The sequence below is a fragment of the Myotis lucifugus genome, unplaced genomic scaffold (genome assembly GCF_000147115.1).
Source record: "Myotis lucifugus unplaced genomic scaffold, Myoluc2.0 scaffold_1, whole genome shotgun sequence".
In the NCBI taxonomy this organism is placed as follows: domain Eukaryota; kingdom Metazoa; phylum Chordata; class Mammalia; order Chiroptera; family Vespertilionidae; genus Myotis; species Myotis lucifugus.
In genome coordinates this window covers 27,148,720-27,174,138 of record NW_005871049.1, presented here as the reverse complement: position 1 = coordinate 27,174,138, position 25,419 = coordinate 27,148,720, and the positions used below count along the sequence as shown (strand labels likewise).

General features: G+C 40.0%; 1 protein-coding gene across 7 annotated transcripts in view; it reads left to right on the top strand.

Annotated features, from left to right (window-relative positions):
• FNIP2 (folliculin interacting protein 2) overlaps positions 1-25,147 on the top strand; it is a 116,682-nt gene extending 91,535 nt beyond the window's left edge. For 5 of the 7 annotated variants that reach the window (XM_023755370.1, XM_023755364.1, XM_006081848.3 and 2 more), the window contains 4 exons: positions 83-239; positions 15,031-15,231; positions 19,674-19,789; positions 21,431-25,147. In XM_023755370.1, coding sequence (XP_023611138.1) covers positions 83-239; positions 15,031-15,231; positions 19,674-19,789; positions 21,431-21,509 — 553 coding nt within the window. In that variant the 3' untranslated portion in view covers positions 21,510-25,147. Of the gene's footprint in view, positions 1-82; positions 240-15,030; positions 15,232-17,067; positions 17,215-19,673; positions 19,790-21,430 lie in introns of those variants that run through there. The other 2 variants (XM_014456385.2, XM_023755371.1) reach the window with 2 other exon arrangements.
• The last annotated feature ends 272 nt before the right edge of the window (positions 25,148-25,419 follow it).

The window sequence follows — 25,419 nt, the reverse complement described above, 5'->3', positions numbered from 1 at the left end:
TGGCTTGGGTTTTTGTTTCAGTTGTAACACAGAAGGGAGTCCATCTTTAATGGTGTGTTCTAACAGACCAATATTGTTTTAGGTCTCAGAGCATCAGCAACCCGAATGTCAGGAACTTTGGCCGCTCCCTTCTGGCGGGTTACTGCCCCACGTACATGCCTGATCTGGTGCTCCACGGGACCAGCAGTGACGAGAGGCTGAGGCAGTGCCTGATGGCTGACCTGGTCCACACGGTCCATGTAAGTGCTTGCAGCTTGGCGCCCTGGCTGCCGACAGTGTGTCCACCAGGGTCCTGCCCAGCCCAGCCACAGGTGTTTAGACTGTTTCATACTGAAGAGTGTGCCGTGAAGGATTGTTTATAGAGATGTGGGCAGGGTTGGGGAAGCACCAGGGATTAGCAGCAGCTGGGCTGGGAGGACTGGGCCTGGAAGAGTAAGGGAGCGCACAGTGAGAGCAGAGCTGGGACTGGAGGAGGGACTCCCTGGCCGCAGAGGCACTGAGGAGGGTAGGGGCTAATGCCTGACATCGCTCCTCTCCAGCTTCTGAGCTCTTCTCGTGCTTCCCAGTGGCTGGGCCCAGCTGATGCAGACATAGGCCTGCGGTCTACAGAGGTCTGCCTACTGGGGCCCACAAAGGACAGAGAAGGGCAAAGAGTGCATCTGGGGGTGTGTGGGGGCTATAGGCCAGGCAAATAGAATAAATAACACAGATGGTGACAATTCTAAGCCATCACGGGGAGGACGAAAGAGATGTCACATATGGTTTGCTTTTTACCCGATCCATACAAGTTCAAAGTAATTTATTTTAACTGATTTGTCATTGAGTTTACTCTGATGGCCGCATGAGATGACTGTGTAAAGATGAACACGTCTCCCTGGAAAATTGCCCTGTGGCTGCCGTGAAGTGCTTCTCTGCTGTATGCAGCGTGACAGGGACTGAGCAGTGAAGGCAGCTGTGTCAGTCTGATGGGCCTGTTTTTCATTGAGCTGCTATTGGGCAGATGTGCAAAAATAGATGTTTTGCATTGGAAACATATTGTATCTTGTGCAATAGGGACAGTCCTCATTACATTAAGGAAAGTAGAATTTGGCTTGTTGTCTACCTCCTCGCCCAACAAGTATTTTCTGGGAGGTGAAACAGAAGCACTGCATGTTATCTTTGGCCTTGAGTACCTCCTCTGTGAAGACTAAACATGCATCAGGCTCAGGCTAAGCCGGCTGAAGATTTGTATGAAATGGGAAGAAAAGCTCACTAGTGAAGCAGATGTCCTCCTAACCCCCCTGGATGGGATGGGAGAAGAGACGAGGAAGGGCGACCTGAAGCTGGAAGGCCAGCCCAGGGACGCATTAGACCCCAACATTCCTCATCCTGCCCTGCTTTGTGGTCAGATGCTACCCCTCTCCAGGTGTTCCTGGAACAAAGCTGTATACGGAATCTCAAGTTTTGCTTCCATACTTGTAATGAACACTGCATACTTGTGCATCATTTCACAGGTGCATCCATCAGGGACCACAGGATAGGAACAACGCTCTCCTTATATGATGCTGTCTTTCTGGGTTGTCCTAAACCGTGTATTCTCAGTGACTTCAGAGTCTCGCATCCATTTGCAGCTGTCTGTGGAGTTAAGGCGGGGAATCACCTCCTTTCCTTTTCTGTCAGCACCTTATGTTTATATCCATATATGCAAAACCTGTGGGGTTTTTCTTTCTGCTCTGCTGGCCGTTTGATTTGTGAGAACGTTGGTGTTGCTCGGTGGACCTTTCTTTCATGAAGCCCCAGGTTCCAGTTCTGACAGAAGTGCCAAGAGATCTAGTGTGAACTAATGGGATTGTCTTCAGTGCCCTTGATCTTGCTAGCTGGGAGGTGGTGCCCAGAGGCCCCTGACTCACTCACCAACCACTGTGGAAATATAACCTATTGATTGATAACGCTCCTTGACATTACCTGCAAAACCATGACGTTTTTAGTATTCTTTATAGGCTGACAAGTTCTGGTTTTTGTGTATTAGGTTTTCATGGTGACCATCTAGCTCTTTAATTTATATATTTGAAAAAATAAAACAATGCTTCCTCTATTTGTACTCTTAAAGACTTTTCAGATATCATTTCCCCTTCCTTTCAGAAGTAGTACTTTCACACTAGCTTTCTCGTTTCTTTACGCAATCACCCTGAGATACCGAAAGTTATTAAGCATAATAACCTATATTATGTCAAATTGTGGGTACATCCAAAGTGCAGCCAGGCATGGGTGTTAATGGGCAATTTCAAAGGGTTCATGAAAACATCTTCAGAAGTTTAATGCATTTAGAATGTATCCAATTAGCATTAGTGGATTTCTAATTTCACTTGGCACACTCATCATCATGAATTTTACTTTCGAAGTAGTGTTCCATTTAATCTGCCTCTCAGATTGGGACTCTGGTCTGTGGCAGTGTTTAAATTAAAAAAAAAAAAGCCTTACTATCAAATGCCATTTACAAATATTTGTTGAAAAGTAAATTAAGAGGGTTTTTAAAAACATATTGAATTTACTGCTCCATAAAGCCTAGTAATTATTTAAATTCTTGAGTAGATTGCCAGAGAAAAAAGCAGATTCAAGAACAAGTACATGACCAGAGTTAGAACAGAAATCATCGCTTTTTGTGGAAGAGAAGATTAGGATAAATTGCTTTATCACAGCTTGCTTTCAAAATCTATTTTTGGATGTTATTCATTTTTAGTGTTCATGTGAGACTTCATTGGGCACTGCTATTCATATTGTTTTTAGAGGATTTTTTAATTACTGTTTAAACGCCATTGATCTATTTTCTAGATCTCGGCATGATTGGATTATAAAATCTATCTTATGTGAATGTGCATTTTTATAACCAGGATGGATTGATTTGTGGCGTTTCTTCCCTCATTGAAGAATTGCATTCTTGGGGTTCCAGTACTAAGCATTTCTCTTTGTATTTTTCCTTACTGTAGTCTCTTATGAAAGAAAGGCATATTAACTTTATTTTATGTATTTCCATTTTTATTACTGGCTTTCACGTGTTAAAATGTGGTCTTTAAGTATTTAAACACATGTTCTTGTTTAATCCATATACTACCTTTTTTCTGTCATTTGAACTGTTTCTCTGCCTCCTAACATATAGATTGTACAGCTGCCTTAAATTAGGCTAAAGTAATATTTAGTTTCCCTTTTCTGTGCTACATCTAAGTGTGCATTCTTTCCTCTTGTTTTCCTTCTGACTTTAAATGGTAAAGTGGGCGAGAGGAGAGAAGGGGGAGAGTCAGCTGTACTCTGTACCTGTACCTCAGGTAGCTTTTCCTCTCTTGCTTTTTTCTCCTGTATGTTTGTCTGCCTGAGAATACTGCTGGCAGGGCAGTGTCAGGGGCATTGAGTTATGGGGCAGGGGAGAGTGTGGAGGAGCACTGACCTACCACTGATGGCTTAGGTTCCAGTCTCAGGATTACCACTCATTCGCTGGGAGTAGAGTAAATCAGCTGGCATTGCTAAGCCTCAGAAAAATGTATTTAGAGGAACAGATGAAATATAACCCAGTGGTTAGGAGTTTGGTTTCAGAAGACAGAGAAACCTGAGTTTGAATCATGGCTCAACCTTTCATGGCTTTGTGGCCTTGAGCAAGGTTATTTGATTTTCTAAGCATCAGTTTTATCTTCCATAAAGTGAACAGTATTTATAGGTCTGTTTTGAAGAGAATGCCTATCAAGTGTTTAGCACAGTGCCTGGCACATTACTAAATGCCAATAAATGTTAGCTATTAAGATGATATATGTGAAAGTGTCTTGTAAATGAGTTTCCCAGGAAACTCCTGTTGGAGAAGATGGACAGAACCCAAGCACATGCTCGTTCAGTGCTAGAAGTGTCCACGCTCCCTTTGCCTGTGACATGACAAGGAACATTCCAGGTGGCTTGCTGCAGAGTAGGGTTGTCTAGATCAAAATTAGCATCACATTTTAATGCTTAAAAAAAAACTATGTTCCAGGCTTCAGGCATTTTATAGAACACACTGTAAAGCAAAGTAACAGTTGGCTATAGCAGCCTCTTTCATTTGATTTTAAGAGTAGCAACAGATTGACTCCAGAAATATCATGCGGAAATCAGCACAGATAAGCAGCTTTGCTGTAAGCTTGGCTGAGATATATGCTCATGAATACCTAATTAAGCCGCGCAGTGGAATCAGCCGGGAAGACTACAAAAGAACAGCAAGTCACATCAAGTTGTAAGTCATTACTTAAGTAACACAGAGAACACTAAGTGTCCCAAGTCAACAATAGCCTTAAAATCAATAGCAATACAAAGGAAACATCTATGTAGGGCACACCTGCTATTAGAACATCTCTTATTGCTTTCGTTTCCCTGTGTTGGATAGTGAGCTTGATAATGCCTTGGGCCTATAGCACTGTCTTACTATTTAGTGAAATCTCTGTGTGTGTGTGTGTGCACATGTATGCATATTTATACACATGTATTCAGGGACACACATGGTCACACGTGTGTAAGCATGCACACTGGGTTATGATGTTAAAATGTATTTCTTATTGTGGATTGTGATTTAAAAAGTATTTGAAAAAGATATTGATCTCTGAGTATGGCCAACTCCAATCTGACATGTTTGTGATTCTCTCATTGTGACTGCTGTCTTATTTAAGTTCCCCTTAACCTTCCCAACTAGTGGTCCTAGTGCCAGTGTTCCCCCTTCCAATCATGCTGCAATGTGCCATGGTGCCACAAGAGGGCTCTTTCTAATGATCACTTACTCTTCTGCTCTAATAGTTTCCCCCTTTTTTAAAGAGTAAAATGTAAACTCCTTGGCTGGATTGGTCCCTTTATGTCCTTCAAATACACACACACACACGCACGCACGCACGCACGCGCACGCGCCTGCACTACACACCTCCATCTTCTCGTTTGTTCCAGTCACGCTGTTTGCCATCCTGTAGTGGCCCATCCACCTCCCACTTGTGCACCTTTCCTTCCTTTGCATAAGGCCCTGTTGAACAAATTTCTGTTCATTTTTGGAGACCCAGTTCACATGTTGCCTCTTCTTTGAAACCATCCTAGGCACCCCTAGGTAGAACTCAACTACTCTCCCCCTTCCAGGCTCCTTAGCACATTGCTCTGTGCCTTTGTGTTCTGTCCCACTATGGTTGCAGGCACCTGGAAACTGGGAGCGGGGCAGGGGAGGCGGGGACTGACTTTCTTTCCTACCTCAGCACCTCGCCTGGTGCCTGGAAAGTGATGTGGCTATTTCCCATAGAACATGTGTTTCTTACTGTGGATAAAGTTATGCCGATTAGTGTCTCTTTCTTCTGAAGTAAAGAGAAATAGCAGTTAGTCTTTCTTTAAAAAATAAAGGAATAGAATAATGTGTTTAGACATGATGCCTGTGGCTTTTTGTGTTCATTTTCTTTACCTAAAAGATAGTGAAACACTTATAATGGGTCTCTTGGGCTTCATTTCTCTTGCATTTTGTAAATATTAGATCATGGCTAATTTTGATGTTTTCCCAAATTTTTGCACTGTGTACAAAATATTTGGACATCGATGCCGTTCTCTTCAAAAAAGCTACCAACCTTCTCACGTTTTATTTTGGAGTCGTGCACATCCTCCCATAATTTTATCCTGATGATCTTTTTCCACTTGGAGCACCTTTCCTTTCCTCAGCAAGTGACCGCCTGACAGAGCAGCCGTCCCCAAGGTTGCACACTGCATTGGCAAAGCCACAGGCTGACCTCGGGGGTCAGTCCAGTGAGCCTGGTGACCACAGTCACAGACGCAGGTCAGATGTTTCCTTTGTGCGCCCCCCACCCCACCCCACCCCACCCCATCGCCTCACTTGACTCTTCCTTCTGCCCCCGGGTCCTGGCATCATGATGTCTTTGGCGTCCCAGAGTCCTCATGTTGATGTACCTACCAGGATCCCTCAGCGATAATGTGCCATGGTCCAGAATGATCGGTTTTCTCTTCTCCTCCACTTTATTACAACTCTTAAGCCTTTAATGGCTGACATTGAGCCTGCTTCTAAGAGAAACTTGTTATAAACAAATGTTTACAGAATTATGGTAAGATGAATAAATATCTTCAGTATTTTCTTATGTTAACAGCCTGTTTGATGAATAGAAATCTCTGATGGCGGTGTTTCAGGTGGCCTGGCCAACTTGCTTGGCCAGCAGCGGGGCAGGGAGGCTGGAGATGGCTTTGGGGGACGAGAAGGTTTATTTTTCTATTAGAAAATACTGAGTCCTTTTATGTACTGTGGGCTGTGTTTACAGCCACAGTCAGGATACGAGGTGGGAGGATTCCAGGAACACGTCGGGATACAGATGGTCTGCCTCCCCTCTAAACTATAAAAATAATGGATAAAATACTACCATCCCCACCCAGCCCCTTGTTATAAAGCCTATATGCATGAGGGGGGAAAAGGGGGAGAATCTTTTCTGTGCCAGAAACACATAGAAATCAAAGCCAGGACAGTAAGTTTGGGCTGATGCAACAGCTGCCTTCTGGCGTCTCATACTGGATACAGCTCCTAGGAATCAGGTCTGGAGTTTATAAGATCCACTCAGGATGGGAGATGTCATCTCACACCTGGAATTGAGCCTTTTACCTAAAACCTGGAGCTTTAAAGAGGGGACTAGAAAACTCCAACCATAAACAGTGAAGCAGCAAAGGCACACATTGGAAAGTTGGGTGGGGAAAAATAAAGTCACCCATGGCAAATCAAACTCCAGGCCTGTGCTATGAGCGGGTTTGGGGTTCCGATTTATTTTACCCAAGTGACTGGGGAATCCCCGCCCGAGAAATAAACATCAAACCCCTGGGACTGGTAGAAGGAAGCACACTCACCCTTACCAGCCACAGGCTATAAGACACATGGCTTCTTTTCCACTTCTCCACCTTATTGCAACTCTTAAGCCGTTAGTGACTGACACTGAACCTGTTTCCAAGAGACACATATAGCACATAAAATGAAACGAAGAACTCCCACCAAGATCAGCTCATGTTCAGAAATTACAAACCATGTCTGAGGACACCAGGATAAGAGAGAGTGAGTCAATACAACCAGGAGAATTAACACGCCTAGAACAATCCGAAATAACGTTCAAGTAATTATGTTTAAAATGGTTACAGATTGAAAGGAGGAATTGGAACAGCTTTAATTTTAATTTTTTAAAATCTTCATTGCTGATAGTATTACATATGTTCCCCTTTCTCCCCCATGGACCTCTTCTAGCTTGCCTCTGCACTGGAACAGTTTTTAAAAGGTCATATGATGTAGTAAACTATCATAGATTTGTAAAAGAACTAAAAAGAGCTTCTAAAATTGAAAAATGTGGTAATCGAAACTAAAACTCAAGGGTTAGAGAGCAGAGTAGATTAAATGCAGCTAGAGAGAATTAGAATTTGTGAAATGGAGGCCACATATCAAACCAACTCTTTAATTGTAGCTCTGAAACAAAAAAAAACCCCAAAACAAAAAAACAAACAAAAAGCATGGAAAAGCAAGTAGGAGACATAGAGGCTAGAATACGGTGTTAAACTTGCCAGTACATTACTTCATATAGAATGATTAAGAAATTGACACTCAAATGATGGCCAAGAATCTTGTGTTATTATCCAGAATATTCCAGAGAAAAAGAAAAGGGGTAGGGAGGTACGTCCAACGATCTGAGACCTAAATCACCTGCTGGCTTTGTGTTTGCTGTCCAGTGGCTCGACCCTAGCAGTTAAATGTGCACTATTGTGACTAGTGGGCAGATTTCAGAGCTGGTTATGTGAATGGAAGTCTGTCTGCACTCCTGTTGTCTGTAAGACACGCGGGCTGGACATCTTTGAGGATTAACAAAGGGTCAGTTTAGAGTATGTTATTGGGCAGTGCCAGCTGTGTAAAGATGGGGACGTTTCTTAACAAAGTCATTGTAGAGACAACTGTGTTTTCCCCTGTTGACGTTGAGAACATCATTCACACTTCTTTCAATCTTTTCTTCTGAGGGATTTACACCATAACAAGGTTTTAGGATTTCAAAGTCGGGGCCTTGGCAGGCTCTTCCAGCTAAAAGTTGGAAACACTTGAATGAGTTCCTAGATTCTATTTCTGACACACCAAGATACTTCGTAAGCACATATGTGTTTTGTCCTCAGTGTTCCTATCTGTGGAGCAGGACTGTGTTCCTGGCCATCCCACAGGGAAAAGGCATGATGAAGTAATAAGTAGTTATAGGGAGCATGTATGTGGGAATGGTGTTTTCTGATCTTTAAGTTAAAAATAGGTAATTATGTGAAATGTTAGTCATTTAAATGTGGTACGCGGAAAACAAATATATTAATAATTGTGCGATGACTTAATAGAACTGTATTGAATCCAAAAGTAAAGAAATCTGAGTTGAGAATTGTTCAATGGAGCCAGCATATATTAGATATTTAGCACATGCCTAGTAATTTGTTAGGCTTATTTCAGAGGCTAAAGAACAAAAATAAAATGGGATTTCTCTCCTTGGGTTACTTATGAAATCACCGAGTAGACAAACAGATGTGAGATCAAGAACAAGTTAAGACAGTGGGATTAAACACCAAAATGTAGATGTTTCAGAAGTTAAAGGAAGAGCAGAGGATGTGGGGGTGGGGGATGGGTGGAGATGGGACCCAAACTGGGTCCTGGAAGGATTAGACATTTCAAAAGTAGCAGGGAAGACATTCTGGGCACAGCCCGAGGTGGGAGGCAGGGGTTCTCCCTGCCCGGAGAAGGTGTTTTCTTCTCGAGCCCTGGGGGGTAAATATGTAAAGGTGAAGGTGGGCCCAGACTGGAGAGCTTTAGGTATGGATAAAGAGACACTTGAACCTAAGTGTTTGGGTGATATGTACTGGAGTAAGTTTTTGAGTTGGTGAGGGAAATGACAATGTGGTATTTTAAGAAGTTTAAAGGTTTAGTGGACACGATTAATTTAGAGAGGGGGTGGTATAAGAAAGCTCATCAAACATACCTAATAAGCATTAGGCACGTAGCTACATGTTTCATACATATGTATCTCACAGAAAGCCTCTGTGAATTAAACCTCATGGAAACTGTGAATCAGGTACTATCACATTATACAGATGTAGAAACCGAGGCCCAGATTGAGTTGCTAAAGTCCCACAGCTAGTAAGTGACAGCATGCAAGCCCAGTCCGATCTGACTTCAGCGCCTTTGCTGTTATCTTACTGCCTTTTGTTGAAATGTCAGAACCACAGTTCTTCTGATCACCCAGGCATTACCTGTAGACCTGGCGTGTTCCTGAAAGTTTGAGGCAGGCGGAAGGCATGTGCACGGCAGCCAGAACAGTGTGTTTTGTGCCTGCAGAGATCTGATCCAGAACCTGGGTGTTGGAGTGTCCTAGGCACCAACACTCCCAGGACACAGACCCACAAAGCCTAAGTGCCTGCGAATTACCCAGACTTGTTCTGTCGATTCCACAAGATATAATAAGCAAAAAGTACTTGAGAAACCTTTTAAGATCTATAACAGCATTTCATTTGTTCATTTATCTTGAGAAATCTGAACAGGAAAGTAGTTTGGATAAATTAGATATTGACTAGGTAGAGCTAAATAAATGATCGTTTCTAACTCTCATCAAGTAGAGCAAAGCAGAAATAATGGCATATTGTCACTACTTCGTTCCTCTGGTGGAGACTGGCCATCCACCCTAACAACCACCTGCAGTTCTTTTATTTTTGATATATTTTTATTGATTTCAGAGAGGGAGAGAGAGAACCATCAATGATGAGAGAGAATCATTGATCAACTGCCTCCTGCACACTCCACACTGGGGATCGAGCCCGCAAACCCGGCATGTGCCCTGACTGGGAATCGAACCATGACCTCCTGGTTCATATGTCACCGCTCAACCACTGAGCCATGCTGCCTTTATTGATCTCCAGTGTTCATTCGTCCTCCAGTCTCCATCAGAAGTTTCTGAGTTGCCTGATTACGTTTCTGGGGGAAGCATGGAAAATGCTGGCAATGGTTTGTCTGGAAGAGGTGGCAAGAAGCATTAGGGGCTGTTGAGGGTTGGTAGCTCTGGGGTGCTACCTGGGTTAGTGGGCTGTGGACACTTGGAAGTCTCAGATTGTGGAGGAAGTAGAAACATACTGCAGACTCATTCTGATAAGAGAATTTAACAAACTCTGTGGGCAAGAAACGAACTTTAAAATTGATTCTCTTTAGGCTTGAGAGAAAAAGGGAAAATTAATATATGTGTCTATAAGGTTGGTAAAGCTTTCAACCAAACAAGCATTTTAAGTGGAAATGACCGTTTTTAATGTTAATATTTTCTTTAGATTTTCATTCAAAACTCAAATGTCAGAGGTTCTGTTTAATCTGAGACAGAAATGTTTGGGAAGAGAACTTTGGGTGGGGGGGTGTTTAATATTAGGAAGAGGATTCTTACTAAGTAATCTTACTTGCCAAGCTGATATTTATATTGTGTCTCCTTTTACAGAAGAGCCATAGGAAGCCAGACTCCTTTGGTTCATGTGTCAGTGTTGGGATGCAGCCAAGCCTCACCTGCTATTTCTTTTTTTCTAGTCCCCTCGCCTAAGCTCAAAACCCTAAGAATAGCAGATGGTTGAGTCAGGCATTTCACAGATGTTGGAATCATTCCATCTTGTGTTTTATAGCATTTCTTTAAAGTACTGCTCCATGTATGTTATGGCTGAGAAATGTGTGTGTTTGTACCCTGATGTGCACGTGAATGTGATAAAATTGTGAACTTAAAAAATTGTCCTAGCCCTGGCCGGGTGGTTCAGTTGGTTGGAGTGTCATCCCATATACCAAAAGGTTGTGGGTTTGATTCCCGGTCAGGGCACATACCTGTGTTGCAGGTTCCAGTTGGGGCACATATGGGAGGCAGCTGATTGATGTTTCTCTCTCATATCAATGTTTCTCCCTCTCTCCCTCCTTCCCTCTATCTCCCTTTCCCTCTCCCTTCTTGCCTATCTCTCTAAAATAATCAATAAACATATCCTCAGGTGAGGATAAAAAAAATCCCTGACAGGTTTCATTATTAATTGCTTCTAAAATTAAGATAAGGCTAATAAGAAAAAGTATTATAAATATACTACATGTAACTCAGTATTTCCTTTGTTTATTTGTGGTTCTCTATAAGCCTTAAAAGTAGAGCCTTTCCTAACAGGAACTTTAGTCAACACCGGGGCATAGGGTGTGTGTGGGTGTGCGTTTCTGTGATAAATCCAACCAGGGTCTTCTGGGTCTTAGAGTTCTTTAAATTCTAAAACTGTGATTTCCAACCAGTGTGCCGCAAGAATTTTTAAAACATGCAGTATCTTACTAGTCAAGGGCACAACCTCTTTTCCCTTAGATTGTCAAATTAAAAAATGATATCAGCTAACACAACATCCAGTGTGAATAAATCAAAATTATATCTATTTTTTTATCAGATCGACCAAAAAAAATATTTTTGGTGTGCTGCAGAATTTTAGTAATTAGTTTATGTGCATCATGAGATTAAAAAGGTTGAAAATCACTCTTCTAAAATCTCAGAGATTAACTAATAAGCTCTTTAATGAGGTTGTGTTTCCTTTGGAAAGATATATCTCAGAAACTTCCAGAATCACTGGAACTTAAGCTTTAACTCTGTGCCCCAGTAGAAGTTTAGACCATATTACCTATGGGCAACTGGTCGCCCTGGTGCCCCTTAAATGTAACTAAAGTTGTTGCTGATGTTATTTTTCTCTTTCTCCAGCATTCATTTATTTTTTCTCGACTATTTATATTTCCCTCCCATTTCCATCTGCCTTTAAAAAGTGTTCTTTTTTCAGTAAATAAGTGAGTAGCTACTGGATGATATAGTTAGATGGAGGCAATTGGGTTGCCCTGTGGAAATATTCAGGGGATTGTGTGTTAGTTATTTAGTGGCCTGGGAAGGTGCAATTCTTTGAATATTTTAAAAATAATTTTCTAGAAACATTTAGCTGGTTCTTTTCTGTCCCTTGAGCCTGCATACATAAAATTAGCAGTACCTGTGTTAGGGAATGGAGCATGCTCATCAATTCTGCCATTTGCTTGTGCTTAACTTGTTTCATATTACTTTAGTAACATTTTTCAAATACCAGATTTTATGCCAGGGGCTAAGAATACAGGGAACAAAGATTCAGCTCCCTGTTTTAAGGAATGGGCTCCCAAATTTCTGTCAGTCTATCCCAGCCCGTGGACCCATTCATCTTTCTTCGTTCCCCAGTTTTCCACCTCAGATGCTGCCGCTTTGCTCCAGTGATTTAAAAACGACTCATGCTCATTTTTCACGTTTGATTGTTTTTTACATTCTCTAGCCCATTTAGTTCCCCCTTTTAAAATAATTGAGCCAGTTCTCTGTCCCCTTTCGTTATCATGTGTGAATCCGCAACCATCTGAAGTAACTCATGCTTGGAGAATCTCCCATCCATCACCTCCCAGGGAGCCTCATTGCTCCTATTCTGGCAGTTTATTGCTTAAAACAAAGCTCGTTGTGTTGGTGGTGGTGGTGGTACCATGTAAGTTACAGTCTATGTACTTTCCTTGGATTGACACACACTTTCCTTCCCTACTGCCGTGGTGGGGAATCACTTAGGGAAATGATTTGAATTAGGAACTGGACCCAAATATCTACTGCAGATAATTAATCCATAAAAAAGCTAAACATATATATATATGGGCATATGGTCAGTAATGATTATATATACTCTCAGAATATAAGTCCCTTGAAGGAAAGGTTCATATTATAGATCTGCTCTGTGCTGTACCCAGCACACAGTGAATTTCTGATAAATGCAAAGCATTAAAGAGGATTGAGCTCAAAATACAAATGTTTTTCATTTCTTTTTTAAAATCTTTATTGTTGAAAGTATTACATATGTACCCTGTTTTCCCCCATTGATCTCTTCTAGGCCCCCCCTGCCCCCTGCTCCAGGCCTTCACCACCCTATTATCTGTGTCCATGTTTAATTTCTTTATTTCCATTTTCTTTGTTCATAAAGACCAGGTACATCAATGACAAGTCATTGTCATCTTGCTGTGAATTAATGACACATTGATTGAGCAAGAAGTTCCAGGAATTTGTAAAGGGAAGTCACTGAGGCTTTCTGTTTTGGAGAATGTGTATATGTATGTGTCAGAAGAGTAGGGGTGAGGGGCCACAAAACCCTTAGGTAAGAGTGGGAATGCAGGGTCATGTGTGAGAAAACTTTTCCACTGTTTGATTAACAAGTCTAGAAAATGAGAACCATTCTTAGGAAACTGGGATTCATTAATTCAGGAATCTGCTTTGTCAGATTCTTTATTTCTCATGTTTGAGAGTATTTGAACATACACTTACTAGTAAATAAATGTTGGACCATTAAACTTTGCCTGATTTGCTACTATTTCAATAAGAAAATATTCTAATCCCTGAAAGTTTCCCTCATGAACATAGTATAGGAAAGGGTGTTGGCCCCACAAAGTTTCCATCCAACCCACCAGTCACTTCTCCCATCTGTGAGAAAGAACACAAAGCTGGATAGACTTCCCTTCCAATGAAAAAGCCCACAACGAGGGGGCCACATCACCTGCTAAAATTGCAGTGTGACAGCACACATCTTGGGTTCCTGTTGTAGTCTTTTCACTACTAGTGTTAGATCTTAAAAATCTCAGGTAATCATGATCTGAGGCAGGGCTGTGTATCTGTTTGGGTTCTTTGTTGTGAGTAGCAGAAACCAACTCTCATTAATGTAGGCAAAAGGAACTGTATTGGAAGGATATTAAAGATTCATAGAATTGATAAGAAGGCCAAAGAACTAATCTTAGAATAGACAGAAAACAAGGCAACTATGAAAGTCCAGGAACCAAGGACTAGGAAAGTGGCGGTGCCAACCATTCTTGTCCTCCTGACCACAGGGAAATCATGGGGAAGGAGCATCTAATTGGCCTACCTTGGGTCATGCTAGCACACCCTGCTGGAGGAAGGGTGGGGCCTCCAGGTCTTATCTAAGAAAGTCATTCTCCGAAAGGAAATAAGGTTGCACTTACTGGGAGGAAGATATGCTAAAGTAGCCAAAAGCAACAGATGCCCACCACCGGGTAGTAGAAGGGATTGAGTGACAGAAGGAGGCAGTACCAGTTTTCCTTTGGTAAATGTTAGAAACATGTGCTCATGTCCATTGCCCAGAAGGTGTGTCTGTGTCTGTCCGTATACTCTCTCTCTCTTAATTTGGGCCTAGAAGGACAGTCCTGTTATAATGTTGATTTGCACACATGTCGGATACTAAATATGAATATAAAAGGTGTTGGTGTTGAAGCAGTTTTATACTTTCATCAATTTTGAGAAATTGATTTTTTGGTAAGGCCCTCTTCCTTGACTAATTCAGTGTTTACCATTTGCCCTGTGGCGCAGTTTACTAAGTTAACCCGCTCTATCCCTAAATCTCAGTTATTGAGGATTTTGTATTTTAAGTATGTTCTTCAGAAGCCATATTTTTTCCTTTTGGACTCTCCAGATAAATAAATTCACACCCCAGTCTGCTTTCAGTTGGTTGTTGGAGTTGATTTATGCACTTACGAAGTAAGCATTGCTTAGTGATTAAAACTATAAGGGAATATTAATTTACTCTACCTACTCCACACCTTCTTATTGGAGATATGGCGATAGAATCCTACACCTTATTCTAATATCTTATTTTCCATCTCAAGAAGAGAGTGCAGCCTTTAAAAAGGAAATGAATTTTAATATCCTGAATGTAGGGAGGGCACGTATCTTTTCCTTATGTATGAACATTTAATAACATTTATAGTGTACCTCCTGGGTATAAGAAAGAAACGATGAAATGCTTTTATAAAATTAATTTTTAAATGATGATTTAATGATGACACTCTTATTTTAGTCCCTGTAAATCTCTAAATTTCTGTAGCTCTTACCATCAGCTTCTGAACTGAGTCTAATCCTGGACAGAAACCCAGGACATTCCGAGGTCATTTGGAGTGTTGCGAAAACCTGACCCGCTGTGCTTCTCTTCCAGCATCCAGTGCTTGACGAGCCCATAGCTGAAGCCGTCTGTATTATCGCAGACACGGACAAGTGGAGTGTGCAGGTGGCCACCAGTCAGAGGAAGGTGATGGACAGCACGAAACTAGGCCAGGATGTCCTGGTCTCTAGTCAGGTGTCCAGTTTACTTCAATCCATTTTACAGCTTTACAAGCTTCACCTCCCTGCTGATTTTGTAAGTATTTGTTCTCGCATCACCAAAGAAATATAGTTTAAAGACACTTTTTTTTTCTTTGCAATAATGGTTTTAACTTACTGTTGATGATAAGTTTAAAAACACTTTTAACGATACTTTTTAAAATAATAAATTCACATGTATCCTTTTGGGTACAATTAGACGATAGTCTAAGTAAATATAGAACATTCAACATAAAACCAACAAATGATAGACTTTAGAAACAATAGCCCTTCCATGAAACAAATAACATAGAGTGACAAATCTTTTTTAACAGGTACAGTTAAACCTCGGTTCTCGAACATCTCGCATCTTGAACATTTCGGTTTTTGACGAGGTTGTTCATGGAAAAAAATGTCTCAGTCTTTGAACAAAAGTTTAGTTCTGGACCTGACAGCCCTTTCAGCTTAACAAAAAGCATCTCTTAGGCCACAAACAAAGGAGGGAATGCCAGTCAATTTACCTCTAAATCTCGGAAATTGTGCAGTGAATATTTTTGTGGGTTTGTTGTTGTTGTTATTGTTGTTTTGCCTTTGTTGCTGGCAAAGTGGATGATTAGCACAATTTCAAAAGATAAAGAGGCCCTATCAACAATTAAAAATGTATATTAAAAAAATAAATAAAGAGGCCATCAGGAGTGCTTAGGGCAGTGATGGCGAACCTATGACACGCGTGTCAGAGGTGACACGCGAACTCATTTTTTTGGTTGATTTTTCTTTGTTAAATGGCATTTAAATATATAAAATAAATATCAGAAATATAAGTCTTTGTTTTACTATGGTTGCAAATATCAAAAAATTTCTATATGTGACACGGCACCAGAATTAAGTTAGAGTTTTTCAAAATGCTGACACACAGAGCTCAAAAGGTTCGCCATCACTGGCTTAGGGTGTGAAAGAAACAATGATCACAGGCAATTAAAGAGGTAGAAAAACTTGTTGATCGGATAAAGGAAAAGCAATTAGCTGGTGACTGCGTTTCATTGATATGTGAAAAAGTGAAGATGCTGCATGTTGACCTCCTAAAAGACACCGCTGGAATGAGTCCTGAAAGATTCATTTAAGGCTAGTAGGTGGTTTGATAACTTTAAGAAAAGAAGTGCTTATTTATAGGTAAAATAGTACATTAGACATGTACTATATATAAGAAAGGTTAAAACAGGCAATGATTTGGGCATCTGGAACAAATTAATTCGATCTATAATATTTCTAATGGGGAAAAAAATTACTCGGTTTTTGAACAAATCACTTCTTGAACAGCCGTCCGGAATGAATTAAGTTAGAGAACTGAGGTTCCACTGTATATAGTAAAGTTAGTTAGATGTGGGGGGAGGGACAAGCATAAAGGGAAATTTAAAATCCTCCTTTGGAGAACGAATTGTTTTTCCTTTTATTAGATTCATATCAAGCACGCTGATTCCTGAAGGAATTGTAGTTTGTTTTCAGGGACACCCTCACAAGTCGTTAGCAGATAAAATAGAATATAGCTCGTGTAAACACTTGAAATGCCGAAGTGCCATACCCATAGAAGATGGTATCAGTTATTCCTTTTCAAATGGGATTTTAAAATCACTTTCATGATGTTATATTAAACAACAAATGAGCCTTCAACTCCTAGAAAATGATCGACAGCTCTTCCTGAGTTATTGGAATTAATATACGAGGCAAATTCTCTTCAAGGTGTGTGTGCATGTAGAGAGAGATTGAGAGAAAATATATTTAGAGGGGAAGGGAGAAAAGTGGGAGTGAGGCTTGAGGGCATCACTAGGAAAAACTTGGGGACATGGGCTTAAATATAAGTTACGCTCACCTTCTTTGCTCCTTCCTCCCTCTGCAGGCTTTTGCTCTCTAAAGAATAACCCCAAACCAGAACATTTGTTATCTCCCTTCTGGCCTCCACAAAAGATACAGAGATATTTAACAACAAAGTTGGAAGCTGAATATTAATTACCTACGCTAATTGCTAATGGAGGGTAATTTTCCTGGGTTCTTATGGCTGAATCTACAGTGGTACCACATGCCTCAGAAATAGTCAGGATTTTTATGGCCTTGAAGAAGGTGCTTTGAAATAACCCTCTGTTATTTCAGTATAACCCACTGTCTAAGTAGACAGTGTGGCATAACAGTGACTGGGTTCAAGTCTAGGCTTTGCCATCAATCTGTTGTGTGATGGTGGACAAGTGTCTCTGAACCTCAGCTTTCTCATTTGTAACAAGCATGTTAAGAGAATCCTCTGAAAATTAGGGCTGAGGTACTTACTGCTTTTTTAGCGGTCAAAGCAGAGGTTAAACAGCCAGTATACAGTAGTGGCCACTGCCTGGGCTTGAGAGTCCAATAGCCTGAAGTCAGACACAGGCTCAGCTGCTTCCTGTGTGACTTCTCAGTTCCCTTATCTGTAAAGCTGGGGATATAATAGAACCTAACTCATATGGTTAGAAAAGAAAATTAGATGATTCACGTAAAGCACTTGGGATGGTGTTAGATGCTCTAAGCACTCAGGAGGCAGCTACTGTCCGTGTGATTGTTAATAACCACTTTCATAAAACAGGGTTAATGGTTGTAAAGACCAACACCACCTTTTCACTAAAATCTTTATTTGGGCTTTAACCTGAAGTTTGCTCTTGCAGGTCACCTGTCCCTGGGGTAATCGTGTGAGGAACTCTCAGGTTCCTATCATCTAACTTTTGTTCTATATTTAGAGTCGGTTTTTCTTTCTAGTAGCAAGTTGCATCAGGCTGATTTTGAGGCTGAAATCTCTTTTTCTGTAAGGGAAGGAAGATATGTTAGATTTTATAGTTTCTTACTGTTTTAAGTATTTACCAACTTTTATATTTTATTCTCTAATACATAGCTCTTGTTACTTTTGACATCTTCATTTTCCAACCAATAAATTACTGTAGCTGATTTTTTTCTTCATTTGGACCAAAATATGTTTAACCACTTAATAATATGCATGGCTTACTTAGCCTGACAAAACCAAGATCAGAAGAAATTTCATCTGCAGTTTAAAATTCACCTTAAAAATCATTTCAATGAAACAAATGCCTATTAGAGCCATCAGTATAAAAGGGAAAGTAGCTATTTAAATTTTCAGAAATTAAAAATTAAAAACCCCATCTCAGGATTAAGATACCAGAAAGGAGAAGGAAAAACGGAAAAAAATTCTATTTAATAATCAAGCCTTTAAAAAAAAATTCTAAATACTTTGATTTCAAAAATAGTATACATTCCATATAGACCAGTGTTCTCTTTATTTTGACATCGCAGCATATAATTTTCATGGAGACTAAGAATACACTGCAGATTAACTATTCTAAAACACAAAGAATTCATGTAATGTGAATATTTTTTAATATTTTATGATATTCTTATTAAAATTTTTATATTTACTCCATAAGGAACTAAAACTTAACAGGAGGGAGATCCTTTCACCACTAAACTCCGTTTATTTGGGGGACCATGTTCATGAGGATTGGTGAAGTCCTCCTTGCTTTGATTATTACTCTTAGTCACTTACCAGTTGTGTTTCATCCACCCAACACAAGGCATTTAAGATTTTAAGCCAATGGAAAACTGAAAAGATTACATCTCTAATGGATACTTTTTCCATGTCACTGATCAGGCCAGATGGTCAAGATCAACATTCTCAAATGCATCTGTTAATCTTTTTTACCTTGAAAATAGCAGGCGTAATGGTCTAGAAGAAAATTATGTGTGATAGAATTACCCTTGCCAAAGCCATCAGGTGTCTTACTGAAGATGCTTGGAGAGGTCTTCCTGCCAAATGCAAAAGCATTAGCCTCTGGTGAAAGACACAGATGGTTGCTATTCTCTAAAAAATGAAGTTGGACACAATTCCAAGGGTAGTGATGTCCTGAAAATAATTGCCCTTTCTTTATTGTTTTTAAAGACCTAGTTAAAATAGACTCCAGAGCCAAAAAAAAACTTCAAAATATACTTCTGAGAATGTATTGTGCCCAAATAATCTGATATGTAGGGAAATACTACAACAACAGAGGTGTCCTTTACAATGTTTAGAACAAAAATGCAAATTGCTATGTGGTTAAGTAAATAATGGTAAATGCACATTCTTAAAAAAAAATTTAGCCATAAAATTACATTGATAAAGAACTTTTACTAACACAGGGAAAGGATTATTATAAAGTTTTTTAGAAGCACTTATAGAATGATTTCAACAAATGCTTTTTAGAAAAGACTAGAAGATAATATATGAAAATCTTATTAGTCATCGGAAGAAATAAACTTTGTTTTACAAAACCTGCTGGTGATAGGGTTTGAGATGGCTTGTAACTTTTTAAGGGTATTTGAAAGAGATTAGATTATAGTTATAGACTTAAGAATGAATCAGGAGAACCCTAGCTCTTTGAATGCTGGCAGAGGTTTCCATTCTAGCCCTCATTGTGAATGTTATTGGCTTCACAGTGCATCATGCATCTTGAAGATCGACTACAGGAGATGTACCTGAAAAGTAAGATGCTGTCTGAATATCTTCGTGGACACACACGAGTCCATGTGAAAGAATTAGGTGTCGTACTGGGGTGAGTTCGGTGAAGTGTCGCCCTTCCTTCTCCCTGTGATGGGGTTGTCCCTAGCACTGTGCCCGCAGACCCATGTGCCTCTGCTGCTCTCCCATTAACAGCATGTTCCTTGTTTCTGATAGTGGAAATAAGCGCAGAACTTTAAGCTGGTGGTACTTTATGTTAATCTTCTTCCTGGGTTATTTTATGTGTGAACGTGAAAAGTTACACTCCACTCTGTTTGCCCATCTGCAGTCATTTCAGTAAGATGTCCAAGTCACAAGCTGTCCGATGCAGCCATGTTGGGAGGCAGGGGCCTGCCTGCCTGTTCACGGGGGCTGGCTGTACCTTCCTCCCTGGGATGATAAGCCCACCAGGAGAGGAGACTTGCTTATGTTACTCATGTTGTACAGCATCTTCCTGAGGGTCTCTGCCATGACTTCTCTAAAGAAGAAGTGGGGACTTGTCCTCCTTACTTACCATGATGGTTCCCCTAATTTGGGCAAGAAAATATTGTATATGTATTGTCGACCTTGAAATTTTCTTTTAAGCCTGCTAATCAAAGTATCAAGACTCAGGCCTTTACTGTGTTTTTGTGTTTGGCTCTTAGAACTTCATGTTACACATTTTTCTTACATACCTCATTTTTAAAATATTTCCCCCTTTGGAGGCATTTGCTTTTGCAATTAACTTACAGAGTATCTCTTGCTTGTGTTTTTTTGTTTGTTTGTTTTTCTTAGTTCTGATTTAGATCTCTTAGTTCTGTTTCTTAGTTCTGATTTAGATCTCTTAGTTCTGTTTCTTAGTTCTGATTTAGATCTCTTAGTTCTGTTTCTTAGTTCTGATTTAGATGATTAGTGGGAATCATCCCCAGCCTCTCTAGCCCCTTCCCCACTGTCAGGGCCACAGCGCTCCTGTGCAGCAGACCTGGAAGTAGACCTGCAGGGAGCATTACTGGAAAAGGCATAGGAAAAACTCCATGAGGTCATTGAAATTTCATTTTTAATTTTTTGTGGAATTCAATGGAAAGATTAGGACTTATTTCACGGACTGAAGCAATCCTCCTTTTTTTCAGGACATTTGTCAGCATTTAGCCTGGCCCATGCTGCATCCGCCTCTGCTTTAAGAGAGGCCGCCAAAGCCAGGTCCATCTGATGCCATGTCTCTTGACTCAGCATCTGTTAGTGTTGCTTTCTCTCAGAATGTTGCTTAATGTTATCTAACTTGTATAACCTGTTGAACAAACCCCCAAGGTTTTTGAAGAAATTGCCACCATCATTTTCCTAAGACTAGTTGTAACTTAGGAGCAGAGTCTGTGTGCATTAGGGATGAATGAGGAGACAGTGGAGGAAACATTAAAGTATAACCATGAGGCTGTACAGGGAATACAGGAAAGTTATGGGCTTGGACTCGGTGGCCCCTACTGTGGAAGAACAGTTTTATGTCCACACGTGTGCCCAGCCCACCTCCTGGCCTTTGTCCTCTGGTCATTGTCCACTAGGAAGTCATAATTAAAAGAACAGGTTTATCATCTTGCTATCCCTCTTACTTTTTCTTTTGTTTTAAGCAATGAACTAGCAAGCTTGGTCCCTAGCAATAATACTTAACTGCAGAATCATGTTACTTTAAATTAATAATCTTTTCCTTTTATTCAATATTCAGGATTGAGTCGAATGACCTGCCTCTGTTGACTGCTATCGCCAGTACTCATTCTCCGTATGTGGCTCAGATACTCTTATAAGCTTAAGCTCAGGACCATTCTCCCTTGGCAGAAAAAACACACACATTCTCATGTGAAGAAGAGAATAAGCTCTCCATGACGTCCAAAGCATAAGAAGAGCAAACAGAAACAGTCATTCCACCGCTTTGTCTTGTTTTATCTTGTTGCTTTCAAGTGGATGCTTTATTGGAACTTAGGTTTACTTGACATAATGGCATGTGTGTTTCTCATGAACACTGTAGGTCTTTGTTACCCAGGAGTCAACAGAGAGAGTGACCTCTCTGGAAGGAGGAAGCATATGCACTACACTACACACTAAGCTGTTGGTACTGCTCGCCTTGTGTGTTTGGGCCAAACGACAAGGGACTTTGGAGCAGGAGGTAAACAATGTGCAGACCATTCCAGCGGGAAAATGCTTCAGAGCTGACCCATGAGCTCTCCACACTGGAGAAAGCATATTCCACTATTCTAAGAAGACATCAGGAAAGGACTTCAGATTCCAAGTCGGAGTTTGCTTTTTACAAAAGGTGAAGTAAAGAAAGCCACATGGGCCCTCGTCAGCTCTGGTGGCTGTGGGAGCGACACTGACCTAAAACAGGGAAGAATATTGACTGTGGGGAAGAGAGTGCTATAGGGACCCGCTCTTTTCACATCTTCTTGGAGTTTACCTTGTCTCAGATACAGCCACAGGTAGGTTAGAGGTGGATTGTTGGTGCAATAAACCCAAGAATCAATGTAGCATCTTAATCCCATCAGGATGGAGTTTGTAGCAGCAAAGTACACAGTCTGATACCGTGTGTTTAACCTTATACTTCAGAGCTTTCAGCAGCCTCTTTAAGAGAGGCCATTTACCAAAGTTATTTCTATAAGCTCAAGAGTATTCCTGTTGCTAAATTCTTCTAGCCAAAGCCACTTTCTTCCTGTAATAGCTAATACAAATGACTATTTATACTCTACAAGGCACAGCTGTCCTGGTGGGAAATGAAACCTGCAACAGTTCAGGATGACTAATGAAAGCAATTAGTTTGAACATTTATAAACAATTCATACATGGTCTACATTTTTACATTATCATCTCTGTGCCTTCTAATTCCTACATACTTTTCAAAACACTGTTCCAGAAATTAACTCCCCCATAGTATCAAACCTGCCAAAATGAGGAATTGTTTATTTGCTAGCATAGTTGACTTTAAAAAAATAAAAAACACGAAACATGTAATTTTCTGTTACTATAAAATAAATTTTTCTTAGTTTACTGACCATGAACTATGACCCTGTCAGACAATGTACTGACATCCAAGATAAAGAAAATGACTTAAAAAATTGATCATTAAATGACAAGAGCTGATCTAGTAAAACAGAACATTGTTAGCTAATTATAACCAGGCTCCAATTTCCTTTCACTCTTTTATAAATTAATTTCAGTCCTTCCCATGTATTCTTTGTACCTAAGAAAATGAAGTAACTTCCCGACTAGGGTTTATGACTTCAGATTTTCTATTTGATAAAATCCTATCTTAAACACCAAGTTACATAAGTGTGTCTCTTCTTTTACAAATACAAGTGAATTATTTGTTTGAAAGAGCACCTAATGGGAAAAAATGGGTGTATTACTTCTTAGGAATAAGTCAGATTTGCTGCCTTCCGCTCCTTTTTTTTTTATGATGTGAAATGTAGATGGGTGCATTAAAGCTCTTAAGACCTTTAATTTTTATTTTATGTCTTTCTTTCATAAAATTGAAATTTTTCATCCTTTTTAGATTTTTCTGTTTTCTTTTGCCTAACATCTGAGTTTGTATTTTAAATTCTCTAGTTCCATGACATCATTGCTTGTTGTGATGTTACACAGAGAGAATGAACCTTACCTGTGGCTCAGCTCACTCGTCATTTGCTTTTCATTACATGTAAATTAATGGTAATAGCTGGTGTTATATCATTTCCATCTGCACCAGTTTAAAGCATTCCCTCATCTCTTGTTCCCTGTTCCTTGTTTACACGTTTGGGCACTTTCCCTCATTCACCGCCTTCCAGGGTTTCATAGAAAATAACTAAATACAAAATCAATTCCATTCTTATGTGGCATGTTGAAAATTAGACCCATATAGGGCGAAATTGAGATTTAAAAGGCTGATTCTAAACTTCATACATAAAAGATTGAGCCCAGCCCCCTCAAAACCTGAGAAGATTTCATTTGCCTTTTAATCTGCTTTTCCAAAACTCTTGGAAACGTCTGTTGGAAAACCACAGGTGGGTCACACGTGGGGATGGTTTCAGTGATGCTCAGGGTTCCGGTCAGAACCTAATCCTCACACCTACTGCCTGGAAAAACAGACGGAGAACGTTGCTGCTCTTTTAGAACCCTCCTTTCCATAGCATTCAAGTTTTGTTTGTCTTAAATTCAACCTCTTCCCAAAAGTAGAAAAGAAAAAGAATCTCATGGGCTTGTGTTGAGATACACCCACTCACACACCGTACACCACCCAGTGGCTTCATTCTGTCTTAGCTGCAGAAGCAAAAAAGGGATTCCACCCTCTCCCATGCCCACCTCAAAAAACAAAATTTTTTAAAAAAATTTTTGAAAAAACTACCTCAGTTGACAGGATTCCACCTTTAGGGTTTCTTCAACTTTTAAGTCTTACCTGTTGAGTGTAGCTTTTGTAGAATCTTGCTTCTTTAAGCAAGCTAGTGAGGCATGACAGAGCAGAGTTATACGTGTTCCTGTGATGGCCCTCTTTCTAGCATGTCGCAGTTTTATTTTTAATAGATTGATGCGTGATACGAATGTAAAGATAATTGTGTATGTTTAAACATGACAATGAAAATTTAAAATGTAGCTTCCATACTTGTGCATAACTCCAAAGTATTTTATTTTTATCAGTGTTAAATAGCTTTTTGTACAGGCTTCGATCCATTTTTCTGAAGTGTGCTGTTTTTTAATGAAAGTAACTATAATCTTTTCACATCCCATGGAACTGCCGTTTACACATCACAACTTTTTAAACTTACCATATTTTTCAAAATTAACTTTTTTGGAGGGAGGGAAATTCCTGCTTGCTAAATGATACTAAACTGTTGTTTGGGGCTCTTATCATTAGGTCCTGAGATTTTATAAAAATTTAGTCTGTAGCTTTTTAGGTTCTTCACTAGAGTTGGTTGTACATAAAAATAAAGAATATAAAGTGACCCCCCCAAATTCTTTTAAATGACTGGATTTTTCCTGTCTTATGTACTTTTGGAACTATTTTGTTCATGCATACTTTCACCATTAAATTGAGTCTTTAGCTTCTCTTGGTAAATGTGAACCATTTGTTTTGTACTGTGCTTTGTGGGAGGGGATATTTTGGTATAATACTTGCCTAAATCAAGCAGTCCCCTCTGAATGTTAATTTTTAAATGTCAAAATTTGGTGAACTATATAACGTGGAAGCAAGATTACAATATGCTTACATTTAAGTGGTGTTTAAACAAGGAGAAACTTCTGGGATTTGTTACCATTGAAGCTCCATGAAGACAAATTGATAGGACCTTATATTTTTGATCAGTTAAATAGCTATCAATGTCATTGTATGGAAATTTTTTTCTTAAAACTTGTCCATGTATTATTTTGATCCATTTTTTTTGTGGCATTTGGTGCAATAAACCTTTTGAATTTATCTGAACATTTGTTTGTTATGTTGAATCTTAGGACTTAAGAATCTAGAGGTCTCATTTCCATGAACTCGTGTGGAAACAAGTTCATTGTCAGTGATTTTCAACGGGGGTGTAGGAATTGTAGGGCCATTTTTGCTCAGCATAATGAAGGGTGACGGGGGATGGGGGCTGAGGATGAAAGGAGAAATGTCTTGTAATGTGTGGGACACCCCATGGAATGAAGATTGAATTGTCCCATCTTTGGAGTGACTGAAATGTCATGCTGGGCATTCATGGGAGT